Below are 23,689 nucleotides of genomic sequence, written 5' to 3' on the forward strand. Positions count from 1 at the left end.
GTCCCATAAAAATAAGTGCTGTAAATTTTGCTTGGTAAAGGATATACATATCGTGGGAACATCACTGGACTAGTAGTTCAGTAACCAGGCAAATGTTCTGGGGATCTGGTGTGACAATATATGCCTTTAAGCAGGATTTGTTCTGTATGTGTCTCTTGAAGAAGGGTGTTGTAAACCTGGTGCTGACGTGTCTGCTCCATGGAAAGCAGAGTAAACATCTTTCTTTTTAAAACATTAGACAAAAGAAGCAGGAGTGGGTGGAATACTAAATAAAAACTGAAAGAACTGTGGATGCTGTAAATCAGGAACAAAAACAGAAGTTGTTGGAAAATCTCAGCGGGTCTGGCAGCATTTGTGGAGAAAAAAATCAGAGTTAATGTTCGGGTCTGGTGACCCTTCTTCAGAATTGATCATAGCTAAGAAAATGTTGGTTTATATGCAGAAGATATGGAGGGGGTGGGGGTAGGGAGTAAATGATAGGTGGGGATAGAGCCCAAAGAGAGGGAAGAGCAGTTGGACAGACAAAGGAGTTGATAACGATCTGGCTAGGAGGGTGAATAGCTGTTAATAGGGACTGTTAGTGACTAACGATAGGTAGTATGTAATGGCAGGCTGTGTGATGGCAAGGTGCGGTGTGTGGGCTAGGGGACTAATACAGGGGAGAGTTTAGGCTGTAAAGTTATTGAACTCGATATTGAGTCCAGAGGGCAGCAGGGTCCCCAAGCAGAAAATGAGGTGATGTTCTTCCAGCTTGCGCTGAGCTTTGCTCGAACACTGCAGCAAGCCTGAGACAGAGATGTTGGCCCGGGAATAGGGTGGTGTGTTAAACCAGCAGGCAATTGGACGCTCAGGGTCTTTTTTGTGAGCAGAATGCAGAAGTTTTGCGAAGCGGTCACCTAGTCTATGTGTCATTTTCCGCAGTGTAGAGAAGGCCACATTTTGAGCAGCAAATGCAGTAGACTGGATTCTAGGAAGTGTAGGAGAATTATTGTTTCACTTGGAAGGAATGTTTGGGCCGTTAGATACTGGGGAGGGGGAAAGTAAATGGGCAGGTTGCGGGGGAAGGTGCTGTGGGTGTGTTGGGAATAAAGGAAGAGTGGACCAGGGTGTCCCGGAAGGAATGGTCCCTGCAGAAGGCGGACAGGCGAGGGGAGGGGAATAGCTGTCTGGTGGTGGCATCTCGTTGGAGGTGGTGGAAATGGCACCTGATGATCTTCTAGATGTGGATGCTCGTGGGATGGTAGATAAGGACAAGGAGAACTCTATCGCTGTTGTGGGAGGGAAGAGAGGGGGTGAGGATGGAAGTGTGGGAGATGGGTTAGACCCAGTTGAGGGCCCTGTCGACAATGGTGCTGGGGAATCCTCAGTTGAGGAAGAAGATGGACATTTCGGAGGCTCCCTTGTTGAAGTTGGCCTCATCTGAACAAAAGCAACAGAGAGTGGATGGAGTCAGGTTCACACAAACCCAAGGTTTTAGTTTTGCTTTCAGTTGTTGAAGTGAAGTTTTTTGGAGTTGAAGCTGCTAGATATAGCTGTCTCTGCTGCTGCAAAAAAGCTCGAGTTCTGTCTCCGCTGCTAGATTTATTCTTTTGGTGTTCCTTCTCTTGGACTGGAGGAGTTGGCAAGAGATGGAAATCTGTTTTGCTGAATTTGCCTTTAGCAAAGGTCTGTTTATAAGATGCTGCTATTTGGGAACCGTTGATGAGTAATAGTTAAAATATACATTACTGTTAAGTATTTTGATAGAGTTAAAGTTAAGCCAATTCTTTTTTGTTTGTATTTTAAGTGTGTTTAAAGAATAAAGTGTGTTTTATTTAAAGCCTGTTAGTTTAACCAATCAAGTCACATCTGGAATATAGCACCTTACACTTGCCTTTAAATAAGACAAAAATTAGGGTCTAGGCTATCTCCTTGATATACTTTGAGTGTTTTGGTCTGGTCTATAACAGTGAGTCCAAATTCCACTATGGCAGGTGGTGCAGTTTGAATTCAGTAAAAATCTGGAAAACTAGCCTCACCACTGTTGATTCTCATAAAAATCCACCTGGTTCACTTTTAGGGAGGGAAATCTGCCATCTTTACCTGGCTTGGCCTAGACATGGCTCCAGCAATGAAGTCTCCTTTATTTTGGCGTGACCAAATGCAGATTGAGTGCCCATTTTGCAGAACATGACTATTCTGTTCATAAGAATGACCTCTCAGTTGCTCACCATTTCAGAAACGTCCTTGTCTCATGCTAACATTGCTGCATGGATTTACTGCAATGTTCCAAAGGAGCAACACCTTATTTTCTGCTTAGGCACTCCAAGGCCTGAAGCTCTCAACACTTGAGTTCAGTGATTTCAGAAACTGACCGCATGATATCTGTTCTCCATTCTTCTTACATGCTCTCATTGGAAATATTACAGTTGGTCCCCACATCCAAGCTATTGGTATGGATTGTGAATAGCTGGAGCCCATGCACTATTCCATATGATATTCTATTGGTCAAAACCTAATAATGTGGGATAGATCCATTTTTTTTCCTAGATTCCCCTTTCTGCCTGTTAACCAATCCTTAATCCATGCTAGTATATTATCCTCAGTCCCACACACTTTAATTTTGTTTACTAATTTCTTGTGTAGAATTTCATCAAAAGCCTTCAGAAAATCCAAATAAATCACATACACCGGTTTCCCTTACTGACTGTATTAGTAATGTCCCAAAAAATTCTGTTAAATTTGTCAAACATAAAAGAAAGAACTGTGTATGTTGGAGACCTGAAACTAAAACAGGGATTGCTACCAAAACTCAGCAGGTCTGGCAGCACTTGAGAGAAGAGAACAGAGTTAACGTTTCAAGTTTCTGAAGAAGAGTCACCAAACTCGAAATATTAACTCCACTTTCTTCAAACAGATGCTGCCTGACCTGCTGAGTTTCGCCAGCAATTTCTGTTTTTGTCAAACATGATCTCCCCATCAGAAATCCACATTGATTCTATCCAACCAATCGTTTTCTAAATATCCTGTTATCACATTCATCAATAGTAGATTCTAATACTTTCCCTGTTCCCTGCTAATGTCAAGCTAACAGGTCTGTAGTTCCCTGTTTTCTCTCTTCATCCTTTCTTAAAACAGTGGAGCTACAATTGTGACCTTTCAGTCTGCACCAGTCAGCCACCTTTGCAGAATTAATAGAATTTTGAAAGATAATCACTAATACATCAATTATTTCAGTAGTTGGCTCTTTCAACACTCTCAATGTCATCAGGTCTCAGGGATTTGTCAACCTTCTATCCCATTAAGGTCTTCCATGCTATTTTTTCTAATAATACTAATTTACGTTAGTTCCACACTCTCACTTGGATCTTAATTATTTCAGGGACAGCTTGTGTGTCTTCCTTTGTGAAGATAGGGACAAAATACTTATTTATAGCTTTTCTGCCATTTCTCTGTTTCCAAATATAAACTCTCCTCTAACGGTTTCACATTTGACTTTGTTTTTTTTCCTCCTTTTACACACCTCAAGAAGTTTTTGCATTTGTTTTATGTTTCATGGCAAATGAAGCTAGATAAAAGCTTCAGTTTTCTAATTACATTCTGGGTGCCATTCAAGAGATAAAGATGGTTGCACATGTCATTTGACATTTCCACTTCCTACTCCAGGACAGTATCAACATGAACAGCATGAGATAGTAGTCTTCCCAGAATGGAAGCAACTGTGAATGATTTGCTAGTGGTATGGATGTGGAGACATAATGAAGGGTGTCATTGTGTACTAGGATCAGAATCTTGTGTGACTGCTCATAGATGATCCCAAAGCTGAACGAAAGAAAAAGCTGCAATTAAAGATGCTTGAAAACGGCTATGTACGTCGTGCACTGACAGTGACAAGAATTTAAACAGATCCTGACAAGGTGTGAAAAGCGGTGATCAACAGATGTAAAAGCAATGCATGGATTTGTTGAATTTGTAAATTATTTAGCAAAGTTCTTGCCTAATTTGTAGTCAGTGTAGGAACCTCTACACAAGCTCACTGTTAAGGAAGTGTGGTGCTATTGGAACACAGAACAAGAAGTAGATCTCAGAAGATTCAAAGCACAGTGGCTCAGTAGTTAGCACTGCTGCCTCACAGCGCCAGGGACCCAGGTTTGATTTCAACCTTGGGCGAATGTCTGTGTGGAGTTTGCACATTCTCCCCATGTCTACATGGGTTTCCTCCCACAGTCCAAAGATGTGCAGGGTAGGTGGATTGGTCATGCTAAATTGCCCATAGTGTTCAGGGATGCCTAGATTAGGGGGATGTTTCTTTGTGGGATGCTCTGAGGGCCAGTATGGACTTGTTGGGCCGAAGGGCCTGTTCCACACTGAAGGGAATCTAAATAAACTGGTGATCCCCCATGCTGGGGGAGTATCATGTCAATAATGAAATCATCATAGGGTTATCATGACTGCAAGACAGGACTTGAAACAACCCTAACACAGCAAGAGCAAACAGCTGCATCTGAATTCTACGTTTTAACTCAAACCCAATGTCATACACTCAGACAGTGCAAAATGCTAGGCTGTGGCCTTTAATTGTGGCTACATTTAATCCTGACATATATGGGAGTGACAAATTGATGTGGAATCAAACCACAACCAGTTCAAAACATCTTCCTGAAACTGTTTTTATATTACTTCATGTTACGAAAAAATGTTGCTTCATTGGAAGGGGTATCATCCACCCAGGACATCCAAGCAAGGGAAGCAGACCTGCAATTCTGACATGCTGTTGAGAGTGACAATTCCTATGAAGATGATTGAGGATGCTAAGACAGAGTGTGAAATTTTTCAGATTCAATTAAAGCAACAACTCAATGTGTTATTGATGTCATCAACTCAGCAGAGACATTGAATCTGACACAGAAACATTTTGCCCAACTTGTGCAAACAACACAATATGCACCTGTCCGTGCGCTGCAGGAAGTAGTGATGAAAGGATAGCCTGAAAGCAGCACGGTTACACCCATTATCATATAGGAGTATTGGGCAGAGATAAAATGACATGTTAAGATGGCGTCTTTCATAAAAGAAGTAGCATTATTATCTCTCACGAGATGAGAAAAGAAATGCTGAAGCACATCCACGCAAGCCGTCAAGGTATTGAGTCTACTACGAAGAAGTCAAGGTGCTCAATCAGCCAAACATGAGCAATGAGTCAAGGACCAAATAAGCCAGTGCAGTATTCGTAACAGAGACCAAGCTAAGCAAACTGAACAGCCACTTATGAAGCATGCCACTTCAGACAGACTGCAGATGAAGCTTTGTGCAAATCTCTGCACTCTTGCAGAAGCTGATTATTACTATCGATTACTATTCGGACTACTGGAAATTAGACTAGTTGACATCAGTGACATCCAGTGACATTGTAGAATGCATGAAAGCATACTTCAGTCATTACATTTTCTACATTGTGATGAGTTACCATGGCCCATAATCCATGAAAAATGTAGTCACTTCTTAAAGAATTGGGAAATTCAAAATCATAAATTATTTCCACAGTATCTTCTATCAAATAGAAGAGTTGAGATAGCAGTGAAAGTGATCATAAAAGAATCAAGCATATCTAGCACAGATGAATACAAGGGAATCCTTGTGTAGAGAAATACACTCACTGAATGCATGGAATGTAGTCCATTGCAAAGACTAATGCCATACTTCACACAAGCGACTGTTCCGATAATTAAAAGCCTGAAGCCAGAAGTATTATTAAATGTGAGTGACAGATTCAATACAAAATGATAGAAAGCCAAATTCATTTTAAGAAAATTGCCAAGCACTTGCCAGAACTGAGAACTGGCAAACCAGATAGCATCCAAACATTTGTGCTGTCAACAAAAGTCACCATGCCTGGCAAAGAATAAAGAACAAAAAATTATAACACAAAAACAGGCCCTTCGGCCCTCCAAGCCTGCACCAACATGTGCCAGTCACAACTAAAACCCCCTACCCTTCCGGGGACCATTTCCTTCTATTCCCGTCCTATTCAAGTATTTGTCAAGTCACCCTCTAAAAGTCACTACCGTATCTGTTTCCAATACCTCCCCTGGTAGTGAGTTCCAAGCACTCACCACCCTCTGTAAAAAGCTTGTCTCATACATCACCTTGAAACCTCGCCCCTTGCACCTTAAACCAATACCCCCTAGTGACTCTTCCACCCTGGGAAAAAGCTTCTGACTGTCCACTCTGTCTATGTCCTTCATAATCTTGTAGACCTGTATCAGGTAGCCCCTCAACCTCCATTATTCCAGTGAGAACAACCCAAGTTTCTTCAACTTCTGCCCATAGCCTCTGACACCGTGTGACTTTACCTTCTGTATCAGCCTGCCATGAGGGACCTTGTCAAAGGCCTTACTGAAGCCCAGGTAGACAACATCCACTGCCCTACCCTCATCGATCATATTCACCACTTTGAGTTTTTAAACAATCAAGTTAGAGAGACTCGACCTCCACTTCACAAAACCATGTTGCCTCTCACTAATATGCCCACTTATTTCCAAGTGGGAGTAAATCCTATCTTGAAGAATCCTTCCCAATAATTTTTCTATCCCTGACAAAAGGCTCACTGGCTTGTAATTAGTTGGATTATCCTTGCTACCCTTCTTAAACAAAGGAACAACATTGGCTATTCTCCAATCCTCTGAAACCTCCCCTGTAGCCAGTGAGGATGCAAAGATTTCTCTCAAGGCCCCAGCAATTTCCTGCCTTGCCTCTGGGGTATATCCCACCAGGCCCAGAGACTTATCTACCTTAATGATTTTCGAGACTCCCAATACCTCCTTTTTGATCTCAACATGACCCAAACTATCTACACACCTTTCCCAAGACTCATTATCCACCAAGTCCTTCTCTCTGGTAAATACTGATGCAAAATACTCATTTAATACCTTGCCCATTTCCTCTGGCTCCACACATAAATTCCTTTCCCTGTCCTCGAGTGGGCCAACGTTCTACCTGTCTACCCTCTTGCTCTTTATATATATGTATAAAAAGCCTTGGGATTTTCTTTAATCCTGTTAGCCAATGACTTTTCATAACCCCTTTTAGCCCTCTTGACTCCTTGCTTAAGTTTCTTTCAACTTTCCTTGTATTCCACCCTTGCTTCATGTGTTCCCAGCCTCCCAGCCTTGACAAATGCTTCCTTTTTCTTTTTGTCTAGGCTCACAATATTTCTCATTATCCAAGGTTCCCTAAACTTGCCATTACTTATCCTTCATCTTTACAGGAACGTGCCAGTCCCGAGTGCCTATGAACTTATACTTGAAAGCCTTCCACATACCAGATGTTGAGTTCCCCTCAAACATTTGCCTCCAATCTACATTCTTCAGTTCCTGCCTAATAATGTTGTAATTATCCTTACCCCAATTTACCCCTTCACCTGACAACCACACTTATCTTTATCCATCAGTACCTTTATAGCATACTGAATTGTGATCACCTGGCCAAGCTCATTCACCAATAGTAGTCCAACAAGGGGCCGTACTGGACCTATCTACATACTGTTTCAAGAAGCCCTCCTGGATGCTCCTTACAAACTCTGCCCCATCCACACCCCAAGCACTAATTGAGTCTCAGTCAATATATGGGAAGTTAAAATCATCCACGACAAAACCCTGTTACTTTTACATCTTGCCAAAATCTGCCTACATATCTGTCCTTCTATCTCCCTCTGGTTGTTGGGAGGCCTATAGTAAACCCCAAACATTGTGATTGCACCATTCCTGTTCCTGAGCTCTACCCATTTGCATCGCTGTATGAGCCATCTGAGGTATCCTCCCATAGTACAGCTGTGATAATCTCCTTAACAAGTAGTGCAACTCCCCCACACCTTTTACATCCCCCTCTATCCTGCCCGAAACATCTGTATCCTGGAATGTTATGCTGTCAATCCTGTCCCTCCGTTTACCAAGTCTCTATAATAGCAACAACATCATAGTTCCAAGTACTAATCCAAGCTCTAAGTTCATCTGCCTCACAAGTTATACTTCTTGCATTGAAAAAGATGCACTTCAGTCCACCAGACCCACTTTGATCAACAACCACTGGTCTTCCTGCTCTTCCTTGGAGTGTTACTGGCCTTATTCTCTAGTTCCCTTTCAGTCAATTCTCCTTTGCTTTGGTTTCCAATGCCCTGCCAAGCTAGTTTAAATCGTTCTGAGTGACACCAGCAAACCTCCCAGCCAGAATATTTGTGCCTACCCAGTTTAGATGCAACTCGTCCTTCTTGTACAGGTCCCACTTGTCCCAGAAGAGATCCCAATGGTTCAGATATCTGAAACCCTCCCTTCTACAACATCTGTTTAGCCACGTGTTGAGCTGTACTATCTTCCTATTTCTAGCCTCACTGGCACATGGCACAGGGAGTGATCCCAAGATTACAACCTTGGAGGTCTTGCTTTTTAACTTTCTACCTCACTCCCTGAACTGCTGCTGCAGGACCTCGTCACTCATCCTACCTATGTCATTAGTATCAATATGTACCACGACCTCTGGCTGTTCACGCTTTTCCTTCAGAATGCTTTCTGCCTGTTCAGAGATATCCTGGACCCTGGTACCAGGGAGGCAACATCCTATCCTGGAGTCTCTTTTATGTCCACAGAAGGGCCTATCTGTACCCCTAACTATAGAGTCCCCTATAACTACTGCTAGAACATAGAACAATACAGCACAGTACAGGCCCTTCGGCCCACGATTTTGTGCCAACCTATTATCCTACTCTAAGATCAAACTACCCTGGATACCCTACATTTTACTATCATCCATGTGCCTATCCAAGAGTCGCTTAAATGCCCCTAATGTATCTGACTCCACTATCACTACCAGCAACGCAGTCCATGCACCCAGCACTCTGTGTAAAGAACCTACCTCTGACATCTCTCCTATACCTTCCTCCAATCAACTTAAAATTATGCCCCCTTGTAATCGTCATTTTTACCCTGGGAAAAAGTCTCTGGCTATCCATTCTAAATAGCAATATCTGTGAATGACCAGTGCTGTTTGTCTTTCCCTTCTTCAGAACAGAGCCAGCCACGGTGCCACCAGTCTGCTGCTGTTGCTGTTATCCCCTGACATGTCATCCCCCCAACAGTATCTAAAATGGTATACTAGTTAGAGAGGGGGATGACCACAGGGGATTCCTGTACTGGCTGCCTGCCCCTTATAGCAGTCACCCACCTATCTGCCTGCACCTTGGCTATCTCTAAAACTACTCTGTCTATGATGCTTTCCTCCACCCGCATGTTCCCAAGTGCACCCAATTGCCGCTCCAACCTATCCATGCGGTCTGTAAGGAGCTGCAGTTGCGTTCACTTTCATCCGAGATGCTGGAAGCATCGCAGATCTCCCACATCCCACAAATGCAGCTGACTGACATTTCTATCACCAATTAAGCTATTTAAGAAAATTTATTCAACACTTACCCTTACTTATCGCTGCGAATACCCAAGGTAGGTCTTACCTCACACAGCTTCCCAGGATGCTCTCTAGATCCCTCCCTTTCCCTTGCTTCAGATTTTCACAGTGTTGTGTGTATTTGGAGTTGACCTGTCACTTGACAACAGCCCCTCTGCAAACCACCTTCTGGAAGCAGTGACTACACTGATGCAAATCTTCCCCACGTCAGCCAATCAGTGTCACCACTCTGCTGCCCTCTTTTGGGAACTTGAGACCTAATTGGAGTAGTTGTTGATGTAATCATGCATGGTGAATGTGAATGACCAGAAATATCATTGCAATGCAGATGTCTACATACACCTAGAAGATCTGTGCCTTCATTGCAGGTAATGGATCAGGAAAACTCATCTCACTATCTGCCCAAGGTACAGCACAACCACCAGTCTTAGAACTCCAGTGTTCCTCAGCAGTAGAAATGGATCAGCAACAACAACTAACATGGTAAAAGCACTTGCCACAGGAATGAGAATCACTCAAAGAACAGATCCCAGACAAACAGTCGAGGAAACATGCATAAGAGCCATTAGGAGGCTTGCATGATTTAAAGACTATGCATACCATACATGCAGAGACTGACAGAAGTGGAACTCATTTGAATTAACATGCAGTTTCTTAATGATAGTTTGCTTCATAACAATGTATTTTGGATAATTTGTATAATAACTGCAAATGAGGGATGCACATATAAAACAAAGAAAAGCAAATGCTGGCAATCTGAAAAAAAACAGAAATTTCTGGAGAAACTCAAGATGTCTGGCCGCATCTGTGGAGAGAAAGCAGAGTTAAGGTTTCCATTCCAGTGACCCTCCTTCCAGACCTCAGTTCCGAAGAAGGGTCAAAGGACCTGAAATGTTCTCTTCACAGGTGCACCCAGACCTGCTGAGCTGCTCCAGCAATTTCTGTTTTTATTTCAGATTTCCAGTATCTGTAGTTTTTTTCAGGTTTTGTTTACAATTTTGCAATGGCTGCCTTGGCATAGTCATGTGACCTTTACCTCTACAGTGAAAACCTTTTTTTATGTGATCTGTGGAAACCATTGAACATATGTCACTAAGAACATGTTTGTCCTTCCTTGGTTAGGTATCTGGGTCTTTTTTGTCATCCCTTGGAAAGAGCTCGCTCTTTTCCTATGCAGCCTAAAGGCGAATTTGTAAAGAGGCATCCGTGAGCCATCAGTTCATGGTGTCTTCTCAGCAGCAAGTTGGCAGCAATCCCTTCATCCATTCCTTGGATCCTCAGTTGACTTTCTGGGATCTACGACTCCTCAATGCAATTGTAAGGCTGGAGTAGCTCAGATTTCAGCCAAGTGGATATTCAATGTTGTTGCTGCTGAGATCCTGATGAATAAGGTAGTACAGTGTGCAGTCCTTTAAAGATAACCCCAGAGTCTGCCTTTTCATCAGGTGTTGCTAAGATTGATGTCTTGTGCCCATTGTCTGTCAACATTGGATGGGCCTCACATCTTCAACTCATTAATTGACTGCCAGTCAAGCGATCATGATTAGTTGTCTGCATTCTGACTGCATGGAGTGGTGCCCATTTCTGGGTCCACCTTGGAAATCCATATTGTGCAAATGAAGTTCAGTTTCCTTCTGTCTTCTTTCCTTTAAGCCTCATGTAAGGATCAAAATATGAATGTTAATAAAGAGAGCTAATTTGTGAACTTTGATCATGAACATTTAGGCTGCAGTATAAATTCGGCCATGATCTATGTTAAACTTTAAGTGCATCACCTCTGGGAATACTGAGTGTTAACATTGGATTCCCATGTAATGAATAGCAAGTAACACAAGTGTCCCATTCTTAAAAAAATTTCATGAACTTATGGCCCGTATATCATGAGAAACATAAATCAGGTGAAAAGCAAAGGTCTTCCCTAGGGTAGAGGAGTTCAAAACAAGAGGCATAATTTTAAGGTGACAGGAGAAAGATTTAAAAGGGACCTGAGGGGCAACTTTTTAACACAGAATGGTTCATATCTGGAATGAACTGCCGAGAACGTGATAGATGCAGGTACAGTTACAACAGTTAAAAGACATTTGGACAGGTACGTGTATAGGTAGGGTTTTGAGGGAAAAATGCCAAATGCAGGCAGACAGGGCTAGTTTAGTTTGGGAACCTTGGACAGCATGGCTGAGTTGGACCAAAGGGTCTGCTTCCATAGTGTATAAATCAATGACTATTTATTTAAATATTTTACATGTGTTAGTAAACGAGTCTGAAATTGTTACTCACTTATGTCTCTTGATGATTAATGTGTTATTTTATAGGTGCTGTAAACAAATGGCTTGAAGTGAATCATGAACTGCCTAGCCGTATTGTTATTTATCGTGATGGTGTAGGGGATGGGCAACTAATGACATTAGTTGATTATGAAGTGCCCCAAATATTGGACAGCTTCAAGATGGTTCACTCAACCTACAGGTAAGGTGTAATAATTTGTTTGTCAGAAGTCCTACACGTGTAAGCAGTGAGTTCTTGAAATCACACAATTTCCATTTAAAGGCGCTAAAATATTTGTGCACAGTCACCTTATATAAAGGAATTATGTGTTCTTATTATTTCTTAATTTCCTAAGTTTAAATCTTACTTTTAAAGAATAAAATGTATGTGATGTGTATGGGTTTGTAATTGCAATTGAATGTCAAGCAGTTGTGATGTAAGATAATTCCCACAAACAGCAATATGATAATGAACAGAATTTAACAGATAATGAACAGACTATAAACATATAGTCCAAGGCGTAGGGTACTCCCCTTCTGTTTCTCAAAATAAATACCATGGGATCTTTTGTATCCAACTGGATGAACAAGTGGCAAACTGGTTTAACCTCTCATCTGAAAGATGCCACTTCCAATTTACGTTTCTTACAGATTTATTGTAAATGTTTTAATTATGCTGGCAAAACAGTCTGGGAAATATTAGCCACTTTATAATGTCACTCGTGACTAATGTCAGAGAGGCTTAGATTCATAGAGCTGTACAGCATGGAAACAGACCCTTTGGCCCAACTCATCCCTGCTGAACAGATACCCTAAATAAATCTAGTCCCATTTGCCAGCATTTGGCCCATATCCATCTAAACCCTTCCTATTCATATACCCATCGAGATACCTTTTAAATGTTGTAATTATACCAGTCTCCACCAGACTCTTTTACTAGATATATGTGTAGCATTGTTTTCAGTTTTGTACCATTGTGGTACACAGATTGGGTCTATTTCAACATATTTGTTTATCGCAATGGTGGTTGAAAACCAGGCCTCTAGGAATTCTTGTGCTTGTCTTTGTTTTGCTTGACCTAATACTGTAATTTTGTCCCAGTCTAATTGATGTCCTTCTGTGTCAGAGTACATTGAAACAAGGGAGAGTTGGTCATGCTGTTTTGGTGCGAGTTGGTGTTCATGCATCCTGGTGGCGAGTTTCCTGCCCACCTGTCCTGCGTCGTGTTTCTCACAGTTGCTGTATGGTATTTTGTATATCACATTTGTCCTGCTCATTATGGGTAGGGGGTCTTTCATTTTTGACGGTAACTGGCGAAGTGTGGCTGTAGGTTTGTGTGCTGTCCTTATTCTAAGAGGTCGTAGGAGTGTTGTAGTCAGTTCTGATGTGATTCTAATATAGGGTAGAGTGTGGCCAACTCTCCCTCATTTCAATACACTCCGACATAGAAGGACATCAGTTTAATTGGGGCAAAGTTACAGTACTAGGACAAGCAAAACAAAGACAAGCACGAGAATTCCTGGAGGCCTGGTTTTCAACCACTGGTGCAATAAACAAATATGTTGAAGTATACCCCACCTACATACCACTATGGTACAAAACTGGACACAAGACTACCCACCATGACAGATTGGACCAGATAAATTCAAAGCGGGCCAGAACAACAGCACTTCAGTGAAGGCTGATAGCACTGAAGATATCACCTAGAAAGGAGAAGAAACATTTGCACAAAAACCAGTCAACCAACCAACAACTCCAACTCTGAGCTACAGATCTTCATTAAAGCATTATACACCTGACCATGTCCCAGGGACTTATTCACATTTATGCATTTTAAGATGTCCACCACCTACTCCTCTGTAATATGGACATTTTTCAAGATGTCGCTGTTTATTTCCCCACGTTCTCTATCTTCCATATCCTTCTCCACGGTAAATACTGAGGTGAAGTATTTGTTTAGTATCCCCCTCACCTCCTACGGTTCCACACATAGGCAGCCATGCTGATCTTTAAGGGGCCCTATTCTCTCCCTAGTTATTCTTTTGTCCTTAATGTATTTGTAGAATCTCTTTGGATTCCCCTTAATGCTGTTTGCCAAAGCTATCTCATGTCCCCTTTTTGCCCTCCTTAAGTATACTTCTACTGCCTTTATACTCTTCTAGATGTTCAGTTGATCCCTGCTGTCTATATCTGACATATGCTTCCTTCTTTTTCTTGACCTAAACCTCAATTTCCCTAGTCATCCTGCATTCCCCACACCTACCAGCCTTGCCCTTCCCCCTAACACAAACATATTCCCTCTGGACTCTCGTTATCTAATTTTTGCAGGCTTTCCATTTTCCAGTCATCTCTTTACCTGCGAATATCCGCTCCAGTCAACTTTTGAAAGTTCTTGCCTAATACCATCAAAGTTGGTCTTCCTCCAATTTAGAAATTTAACTTTTAGATTTGATCTATCCTTTTCTATCACTATTTTAAAACTAATACAATTATAGTGACTGGCCCCAAAGTGCTCCCTCACCATCACCTCAGTCACCTGCCCGGCCTTATTTCCCAAGAGTAGGTCAAGTTTTGCACCTTCTCTAGTAGGTACATCCACATACTGAATCAGAAACTTTTCTTGTACACTCTTAAATTCCTCTCCATCCAAGTCCTTAACACTATGGCAGTCCCAATTTATGTTTGGAAAGTTAAAATCCCCTACCATAACCACCCTGTTATTAGACATAGACATAGGCATAGATGTAGAATCCCTACAGTGTGCAAACAGGCCCTTCAGCCCAACAAGTCCACACCGACCCTTGGAGCATCCCACCCAGACCCATCCCCTTTTAACCCACGTCAGCTTCACATCCCTGAACACTACGAGCAAATTAGCATGGCCAATCCACCTAACCTATTCTTACAGATAACTGAGATCTCCTTACAAATTTGTTTCTCAATTTCCTGCTGACTATTCAGGGGTCTATAATGCAATCCCAACAAAGTCATCATCCCTTTCTTATTTCTCAGTTCCACCCTAAATAGAGCCGTGATGTTGTTCCCAGTCAAAAACGCCATTCTCCCTCCTATCTTGTCCCCTTTTATCCTCCCCAGAGCATCTATACCCTGGAACATTAAGCTGCCAGTCCTGTCCATCCCTGAGCCACATCTCTGTAATCACTATGATATCCCAGTCCCATGTTGCCTACCATGCCCTGAGTTTACCTGCCTTAGCTGTTAGGGCTCTTACATTGAAATAAATTCAGTTTAATTTAGCAGTCCTCTAATGTGTTGTTTTATGAATACTCTTCTCTCAATACCACGTAGGAATGTCAACCTTGTTTTGTGATCAATCCCTCGAACAGGACTTGAGCCATAGCCCCCTGTCTCAGAGGTGAGAGTATTAACAAATGAAAAGAAGTGTAAAAGAAAAGCTTTGCATTAGATCTAAATTTATCAAACACATGTTTGACTCCATTTTTCTTAGTCTTACTCTCTCACTTTTAGTTCCCAATCTCACTATTTATATCAATTTTAGTGTATGACTTAGAGAGGGATCTGAATGTTACCAGCTTTGTGGTTTAGTTGTTAAGCCTACTTCCTGAGAGGCTTTCTCAGGATTTCAACCCTTTCCTTTCCCCAGAGAAAGCCATGCTTTAAACTTATTGGAGAGCTAATTGGTCTGAGAGTCCAGGTTTAACGTTTCTATATTCACTTCCCTTGACAGAAAGTCACCACTGCTGCCTCTGCTACTATCACTTCCCAAACACTCTACAGAGCAGCTACCTTCTGAAACTCTTGTTTGAGAAATCTTTTTAAATTCTTGATGTAACAGACTGTCCGAAGTATACCTGAATTTGCTGATTTCCAATTTAAGTAAATTCAGTTTGGTACACTTCCTTTTGGAGTGTTCATTCATCTATCTGTAATCAAAAGATTGTGCAATCTGTAATTTACACTTTGCACAATCTTTTGGAATGCTGCCATTCTTAGTATAACTGTGAGGCAAATTACAATTCACTTCTATGTATAAATTCCAATGATGCGGTAGAAGGAATGGTCGATTTTGTAATCTGCTGGAGTGTGATCTAAAATTTAATTACATTTGATAAAGTCTTTAATGAGCAAAAATAGACAATAATCATTTAACTATAGCACTCCCTCAGTTCTCATGAGAATTTTTGTTTCTTTTAGCCCCAAAGTAACAATCATTGTAGTTCGGAAGAAAGGTACCTGCAGGTTTTTTGCTAATGTGAATGGACTGCTTCAAAATCCACCAGTTGGCACTGTGATCGATAGCGAGGCTACCCATCCTGAATGGTTTGTTAAAATTATATATGAATGTATAACATTTTCACATTAAACAGCTATCACTGAAAATCCAGTTATACAAGGATTGCAAATGTCAAGAAAGTCCACCTGACATTACAGGGAATGAGAGTATATGTATGCAAGACTGTTGGGATTGGAGGATTTACCTGGGTTAGCTAGGTACAAACTGATCTGTGGGCACCTCCTTCTGTTTATGTTAAACAGCCATAATTTAGGCAGCTTCCAGATTGAGACTTTGGTACTCTTGTCTGAGATACCATATCCCTGCCATCCCCTTGCCAAGTTATTTACTTGGACTTCAATAAAGTCTTTAACAAGGTTCCACATAGTAGTAACTAGTAAAGTTAGGTCACATGGGATTCAGGGTGAGCATGCCAATTGGATACATGGTTGGCTGAACAGCAGGACACAGAGAGTGGTGGGAGAAGATTGTTTTTTGGATTGGAGACCCGTCACTAGCATTGTTCCATTGGGATCGGTTCTGGGTCCTCTTTTTTGTCATTTATATAAATGATTTAGATGAGAATATAGAAGGCCTGGTTAGTAAGTTTGTGGACAACAGCAAAATTGGTGCCATAGTAAAGAGTGAAGAAGGTTTTCTAAGATTACAAATGGATCTTGATCAAATGGGTCAATCAGCTGAAAAATGGCAGATGGAGTTCAATTTGGATAAATGTAAGATATTGCATTTTGGTACAACAAACAGAGGATTTACACCATATATGGTAGGTCCTTCGGTAGTGTTGTAGAAAAGAGGGACCTAGGGGTTCAGGTGCATAATTCTTTGAAGTTTGCATCACATATAGACAGGGTAGTTAAAACGGTGCTTAATATGGTTGACCTCATTGCTCAGTCCTTTGACTATAAGAGTTGGGAAATCATGTTGAGGTTGTACAGGATATTGGTGAGGCCTCTTCTGGACTACTGTGTCCAGTTCTGGTTGGCCTGTTATAGGAAGGATATTATTAAGCTACAGAGGTTTCAAAAGAGATTTATCAGGATGTTAGATAACAAGATGTACAGCTGGATGAACACAGCAGGCCAAGCAGCATCATAGGAGCAGGAAGGCTGACGTTTCGGGCCTAGACCCTTCATCAGGATGTTGCTGGGTATGGAAGGTTTGAGTTATAAACAAAGGCTGAGTAGACTGGGACTTCTTCCACTGGAGCACAGGAGATTAAGAAGTGATCTTAAAAAGGTTCATTAAATCATGAAGGGTAAAAATAGAGTTTATGGTAGGTGTCTTTTTCCTAGGATGGGAGATTTCAAGACAAGGGGCATAGTAGGAGGCACTAGCATGGTGCACGTGTGGAATGAACTTCCAGAGGAAGTGGTGGATGTGGGCACAATTATAATGTTTAAAAGACAGATAGATAAGTACATGAAAAGGAAAGGTTTGGAGGGATAAGGGCAAGGAGCAGTCTAGTTTAGTTTGGCATTATGTTTGGCATGGACTAGTTGGACCTAATGGTCTGTTTCCATGCTGTATGAGTTTATGACTACATACAATGGAGTTGGACCTTTTGTGTCACATTTTTCAAGGCATTGCAACCTCCAGGACCAAACTCTGTGCTTTATGAATCATGGAATTAGGGTCTACCAGTATAGGGAGTCATAATCCATGATTCTGGAACATTAGGTGCAATCTTGTCAGGAGATGGAAATTTTGCCCCTTAAGCACAAGCACAAAGTCAAAAAAGGACTCATAATAAACTGATACATTACCTACAAAGACTCAAATATTGTAGATTGCTCCTCTCTGAGGTGATGTGTTCTGAAAGGTGACCTAAATTTGCTGTATCATATTGACAGGTATGACTTCTTCCAAATCAGCCAATGTGCACACCAAGGCACTGTTTCTCCAACATACTACCATGTTGTATATGACAATAGTAGCATGAAACCAGACCATGTACAGAGATTAACTTACAAGATGTGTCACCTCTATTACAACTGGCCAGTGAGTAGACTTTGAACAAATGAATAGATTATTATTTTATGACTGTTCTCATTTTTTCTGTCCAACTCTGCAACGTCTACTTATTTTTCAGTAACTGTTACTCATGATAAATCTGGCACTGTCTCAATTTCCAGCAATTGGATTTGTCAACTATAAAGCTTTTTGGCATGCTGGCTCAGTGGTTAGCACTGCTGCCTCACAGCACCAGGGACCTGGGTTCAATTCCACCCTTGGGTGACTGTCTGTATGGAGTTTGCACATTCTCCCCATGTCTGTGTGCTCTGGTTTCTTCCCATAGCCCAAAGATGTGTAGGTTAAGTGGCTTTGCCATGCTAAACTGGCCATAGTGTCCAGGAATGTGTAGGGTAAGTGGATTAGGTGAGTCTGGATGAGATGCTCTTTAGAGAGTCAGTGTGGACTTGTTGGGCTAATGGCCTGTTTCCACACTGTAAGTATTCTATTTTAAACTGAATATTCTCTCTGCTAAAATATTATGCTGTTTCCAAAAGTGAATGCAGTATTTTCTGTTTCCTTTTTCTTCATTTTGAGTGCAAGTTAACATTTTCCACAGTTTGAAAGCTTGCCAACGTGTACTGCTTCCACATTGAACAGTGACAAGATATTATGTTACACTGGGTATTATGGAAGGAGTAGCAATTCTGTAAGTGCTAAGGAACAGTAATCCGTGAAAGCTCAATCCTTGTAGCTGTCAATCAGACAGATGATGATGTAAATTAGATGTACATATCAAATGTGAGCTTTTATTTACAATGAAGACTCATTCATGCCATGTAAGTTCCCTCATAAACCGCTCCTTTTCATTTGCTTCCACTCTGTGGACTATGAAGGGCTGTTTGTGGCTGGCCATTATTGACCTGGTGCATAGCTGGACTTTAAATTTGGCACTGGCACTGGAAATCCCATAATGTCCCAGTGGTGGCGACTCCGTCTGCTGCCTGTGAGCACAGCGCCATACAGGCTTGGTGCATACGTAATGAGGTGAGCAGTGAAGCATTACGTGAGATCGCACACTGAAAGAATCCTTTTATGGAACGTCCCAAAATTGATACTAAGCTGATTTTTGGTAAAATTTAGCCCATACATTTTATAGGTACATGCAAATTGCCACTTAATATATTGAATTATTTGACCCTCTGAATGGAACTTTCTTATTGTTGACTTAGTCAATTAATTCAAATCTGTCAGAATAATTATAACTTGTGAGAATAATGCAATTCTTTAATATAGTTTGAAATCAAATATTAGAAGCTGAATTTGAATTTGCCCCATAATAAATGAAACTAAATTAAAGCAGCTTCAAAAATCAAAGATTTATAAGGTTTGACTGATATCACTCAGACGTACAGATTGTTACTGCTATTGCCTCATGTTTCAGTGTAGCATCAGTTGCTAAGATAATAAGGGGAGCAGTGGTGAGGTGTGGGGACACAAAGTTTAGGCAGTAAAGCATGCAGCACATCTAGATTAAATGAGATGTCAAGTTTTGTTCCATTTTAATTTGCTGGGCCCGATGTTCCCACCTGAAAATTCACTTAAAGTTATATAGCACAGAAACAGACCCTTTGGTCCAACTCATCCATACCAACCAGATATCCTAAATTAATCCTGTCTCATTTTCCAGCATGTGCCCGATAACCCTCTAAACACTTCCTACTCATATACAGATAATATACCGATCCAGATACCTTTTAAATGTTGTAATTGTACCAGCATCCACCACTTCTTCTGGCAGCTCATTGCATACACACCCCACCGTCTGCATGAAAAGGTTGCCACTCAGGCCCCTTTTAAATCTTTCCCCTCTCACCCTGTAGTTTTGGACTCTGCTACCTTAGGGAAAAGACCTCGGATATTCACCCTATACATGCCCCTCATGATTTTGTACACTTGTATAAGGTCACCCTCTGCCTCCGACACTCCAGAGAAAATAGCCCCAGCCTATTCAGCCTCTCCCTATTGCTCAAACCCTCCAACCCTGGCAACATCCTTGTAAAGCTTTTCTGAACCTTTTCAAGTTTCACAACATTCTTCCGACAGCAGGGAGACCAGATTTGATGCAATATTCCAAAAGTGGCCTAACCAATGTCCTGTAAAACCTCGACATGACCTCTAACTCCTATACTCAATGCATTGACCAATAAAGCCAAGCATACCAAACGTCGTCTTCACTATCCTATCTACATGCAACTCCACTTTCAAGGATCTGTGAACCTGCACTCCAAGGTCTCTTTGTTCAGCAACACTCCCCAGGACCTTACCATTAAGTGTATAAGACCTGCCCTGATTTGCCTTTCCACAATGCAGCACCTCACATTTATCTAAATTAACCTCCACCTGCCACCTACTCTGGGATAATCTTCTTCGCTGTCCACTACACAACCAATTTTGGTGTCATCTGCAAACTTACTAACCACAACTCCTATGTTCACATCCAAATCATTTACGTAAATGACAAAAAGCAGTTGACACAGCACTGTTCCTTGTGGCATACCACTGGTCACAGGCCTCCAATCTGAAAAGCAACCCTCCACCACAACCCTCTGTCTCCTACATTTGTGCCAATTCTGTATCCAACTGGCTAGTTCTCCCTGTATTCCACGTGATCTAATATCACTAACCAGTCCACCATGCAGAATCTTGTTGATGCCTTACTGAAGTATATATAGATCACATCCACCACTCTGCATTTGTCAATCCTCTTCATTACTTCTTCAAAAAACTCAATTAAGTTGGATGAGACATGATTTCCCATGCTCAAGACAATGTTACCTATCCCTGATCAGTCCCTGCTTTCCAAATATATGTAAATTTTGTCCCTCAGGATTCCCTCAAAACAACTGGCTGGGCTCTAGTTACTTTGTGCAGGGAGTCATGCAAAAACATTTAATATATCAACCAGGTAAATCTCAAAATCATTACCGGGCATTGGTGAAGTTTCATTTCATTGCAATTCCTCAAATGCCCAGCCAAAATCAATGCAATCCAATAATAAAATGGGAGCAGGAATTCAGATGCCATTTACTGCTGAGCATGCATGGATATGTTCTCTATGGTCAGGTAAGTCAAGGAGGAATGAGCTGGAAAGGTTGCTCATAATTGGGAAAGAACAGAGAACATGGAGCAACAGAGTCACAAAGCCTCTGACGCCTGAGAGACTCAGACAAACACATCCTCCTCTCCCGACCCACAATGTTGCCTAATCTGCCTCAGCCTTTTCTGGATCACAATTCATCGTCCACTTGAAGTTACCTGAAATGGGAGCTGTCACTATTTCACAGTTAAGCCACTGATTCAAAATGCAATTGTGTCCTGATGTCAAATTTTTGATGTAATTTACCTATTTAAAGACGTTGACCAATATCAGAACCTGGTTGGTGGCCAGTAGGATAATATTAACTGCCTTCTCCTGCCATTTTTCTACCAGCATTTTGGAGTTAAAAATAGGGCAATTGCTGCAATTAAATTAAAGTGACAACACAAGCATTTTTATTTTTAAAGTCCTGGGTGCTATTCCATAGAATGGGAATTGACGTTTGTACTTTCCTACATGACAAGCAGTTGATATGAGGTATATCACTACAGGACGATGTAACTTCTATTATGTTTTAAGCATAGTATAAAGCAGAGTTTTATATATATATGTATATAGTTCACACCGTATTCCTTAATCAAAATATAGAATTAAGAAAATGTGAAAGCACTTCAGCCAAATACCTTGTTACTGTCTTTCATACTACACCATTCTATAGACATTTTCCTTACTTTTTAAAATTAATTACGGCTACAAATTTCTAGAAAGAAGCCAAGATAAGAACAACAGAACTCCCCCCTCATTCAACAATTATACATATATTCCGATGCATAAGTTAAATTAAACCCCCTCATGTCAATAACAGAATTCCTCTTGGAGACCTGATAATGAAGCAAATGTGATTTTACACTAGTAGCAATTGTAGTTTTGTCCATAGATTCGCCTGCTGCTGAAATTAGCTTACTCGAAGGCATTCTGTTTTAAGAAGTGTTGATTATTTTTCATTTCCTTTTAAATTAATACCATGGGAGAGTACCACAAAGTCGTGCAATTCTGAAACAAGTTATCTCTCCAAAGGCTTGTGTGATGTCCATTTTGTGATTTGTCAAAGATTATCCATCTCTTGTTGGTAATTATACTCTCATCTTTGAATCAATATGAATGAACTATGTTTAAAGCAAAACAATATTACTCATCTGGAGGTTCATGGAATTATTTGGTTCTTTCCTCATCAATACATATAGCATTCATTTCATTTACAATCTTTCTGGATTACCTGAGTACCGTATTAACAATCATTGCTGTCCACTTGCTGAAGAAAGTTTGTGTACTGTAGCCAGTTTTAACTGTGTTCTGCCCCTTTACATCTTTCCCATTTTAAAATGCACATATTTTGTTCTTTTATAGGGTGTAATTCGCGTGCCAGCTCCATGCCAATATGCCTTCAAACTTACAACTCTAGTGGCTCAGAATGTTCATAGAGAACCTGACTTAGAATTGGCTGATCGCCTTTTCTTCCTGTGAAAGTAAATAATCTAGGATACTTAGTCGAATTCCTCAATACATTATTTTCTGAAAAACCAAAATATGATGAATGTTTGTTAGTTTTAAAATCCAGTAAAGCTATTATTTTCTGTAAGTTTAAATTTGTTTTTAAGGGGTCTGTTCTGTAAATGTAGATGTCCTTTGCTTTTAAATGAAACTTATTTCATTTTAAATTGTTATCTGACCGTGTATTTGAATAAGGACATACAAATATGCTGCAGAACCTCAAATATTACTTAAAAAGATAGTAAAATATAAGCAAAGATATGCGCAATAGAAAATATGAGCAATGTTTATAATGGTTTACAGCATTTACAAACAAACTTTGCATTTCATTCAAGTCAGACATATTCTGTGTTTGTACAATTTCTTAAAGAGAAAAACAATTTTGCATAAGTAGGAATATACTCATTTTTGAATAATAGAGTTCATCTAAAATTATCATCGCGTGTTTCATCTTCCTGATTCTATTTTAATCAGCAAACTACTTGTTTATTTTGTTAAAGATATAGGATTCTTAGCCAATAGGCAAACATACTTAATAGAGAAATAAAGAATGATATTCATTTTTTTTATTTGTTTTATAAGATGGTTAACTTTTAAAATATTATTTAAAATGCTTTAATTTTGAACAAATTTATTTTAATCTTACCTGTTGTCCAATAAAAACCATAATAAATGCACACGTTATATTTAAATTGGTGTCACTTTTACTTGAAGATTTTGAAACGGTAATACACATATTTCTATTCATTAAAGGTTTTCTTCAGTAAGTTGGTACTCTTTACAGTCAGGATTTGGATCCTGGTACCTCCAAAAGTATTTCTCAATTGAATTCTTATACTTAACAATTTAACTATTCCAGGCTGAATGAAAAGATTAATTGCAGTGGTCTTTGACAGTAAGTTCATACTGGCCATTACCAGTCAAGATATTACGGATTTCATTTAGGCATGTAATCATCAGATCATTTCGAACATTGCAGCATAGACCGTGACTAGTCATTGGCATTTGTTTTGAGCAGAAAAAATGATTTAATATGCTGTAAGATTGACACAAGGTAGAAATATTTTAGTTGATATCTTTTTCAAATCAAAAAGACAAGAAAGCATATATCCTTCC

At 40.5% G+C, this 23,689-nt stretch overlaps 1 protein-coding gene across 1 annotated transcript in view; it reads left to right on the forward strand.

Moving 5' to 3' along the window:
• Window positions 1-23,155, forward strand: part of LOC109922731 (piwi-like protein 4) — an 89,549-nt gene extending 66,394 nt beyond the window's left edge. The window contains exons 9-12 of the mRNA XM_048598397.1: window positions 11,745-11,898; window positions 15,873-15,998; window positions 17,823-17,970; window positions 22,430-23,155. Of these exons, the coding sequence (XP_048454354.1) occupies window positions 11,745-11,898; window positions 15,873-15,998; window positions 17,823-17,970; window positions 22,430-22,546 (545 nt within the window). The 3' untranslated portion in view covers window positions 22,547-23,155. The remainder of the gene's footprint in view (window positions 1-11,744; window positions 11,899-15,872; window positions 15,999-17,822; window positions 17,971-22,429) is intronic.
• The last annotated feature ends 534 nt before the right edge of the window (window positions 23,156-23,689 follow it).

This window comes from Rhincodon typus, chromosome 6, assembly GCF_021869965.1.
Source record: "Rhincodon typus isolate 14 chromosome 6, sRhiTyp1.1, whole genome shotgun sequence".
In the NCBI taxonomy this organism is placed as follows: Eukaryota; Metazoa; Chordata; class Chondrichthyes; order Orectolobiformes; family Rhincodontidae; genus Rhincodon; species Rhincodon typus.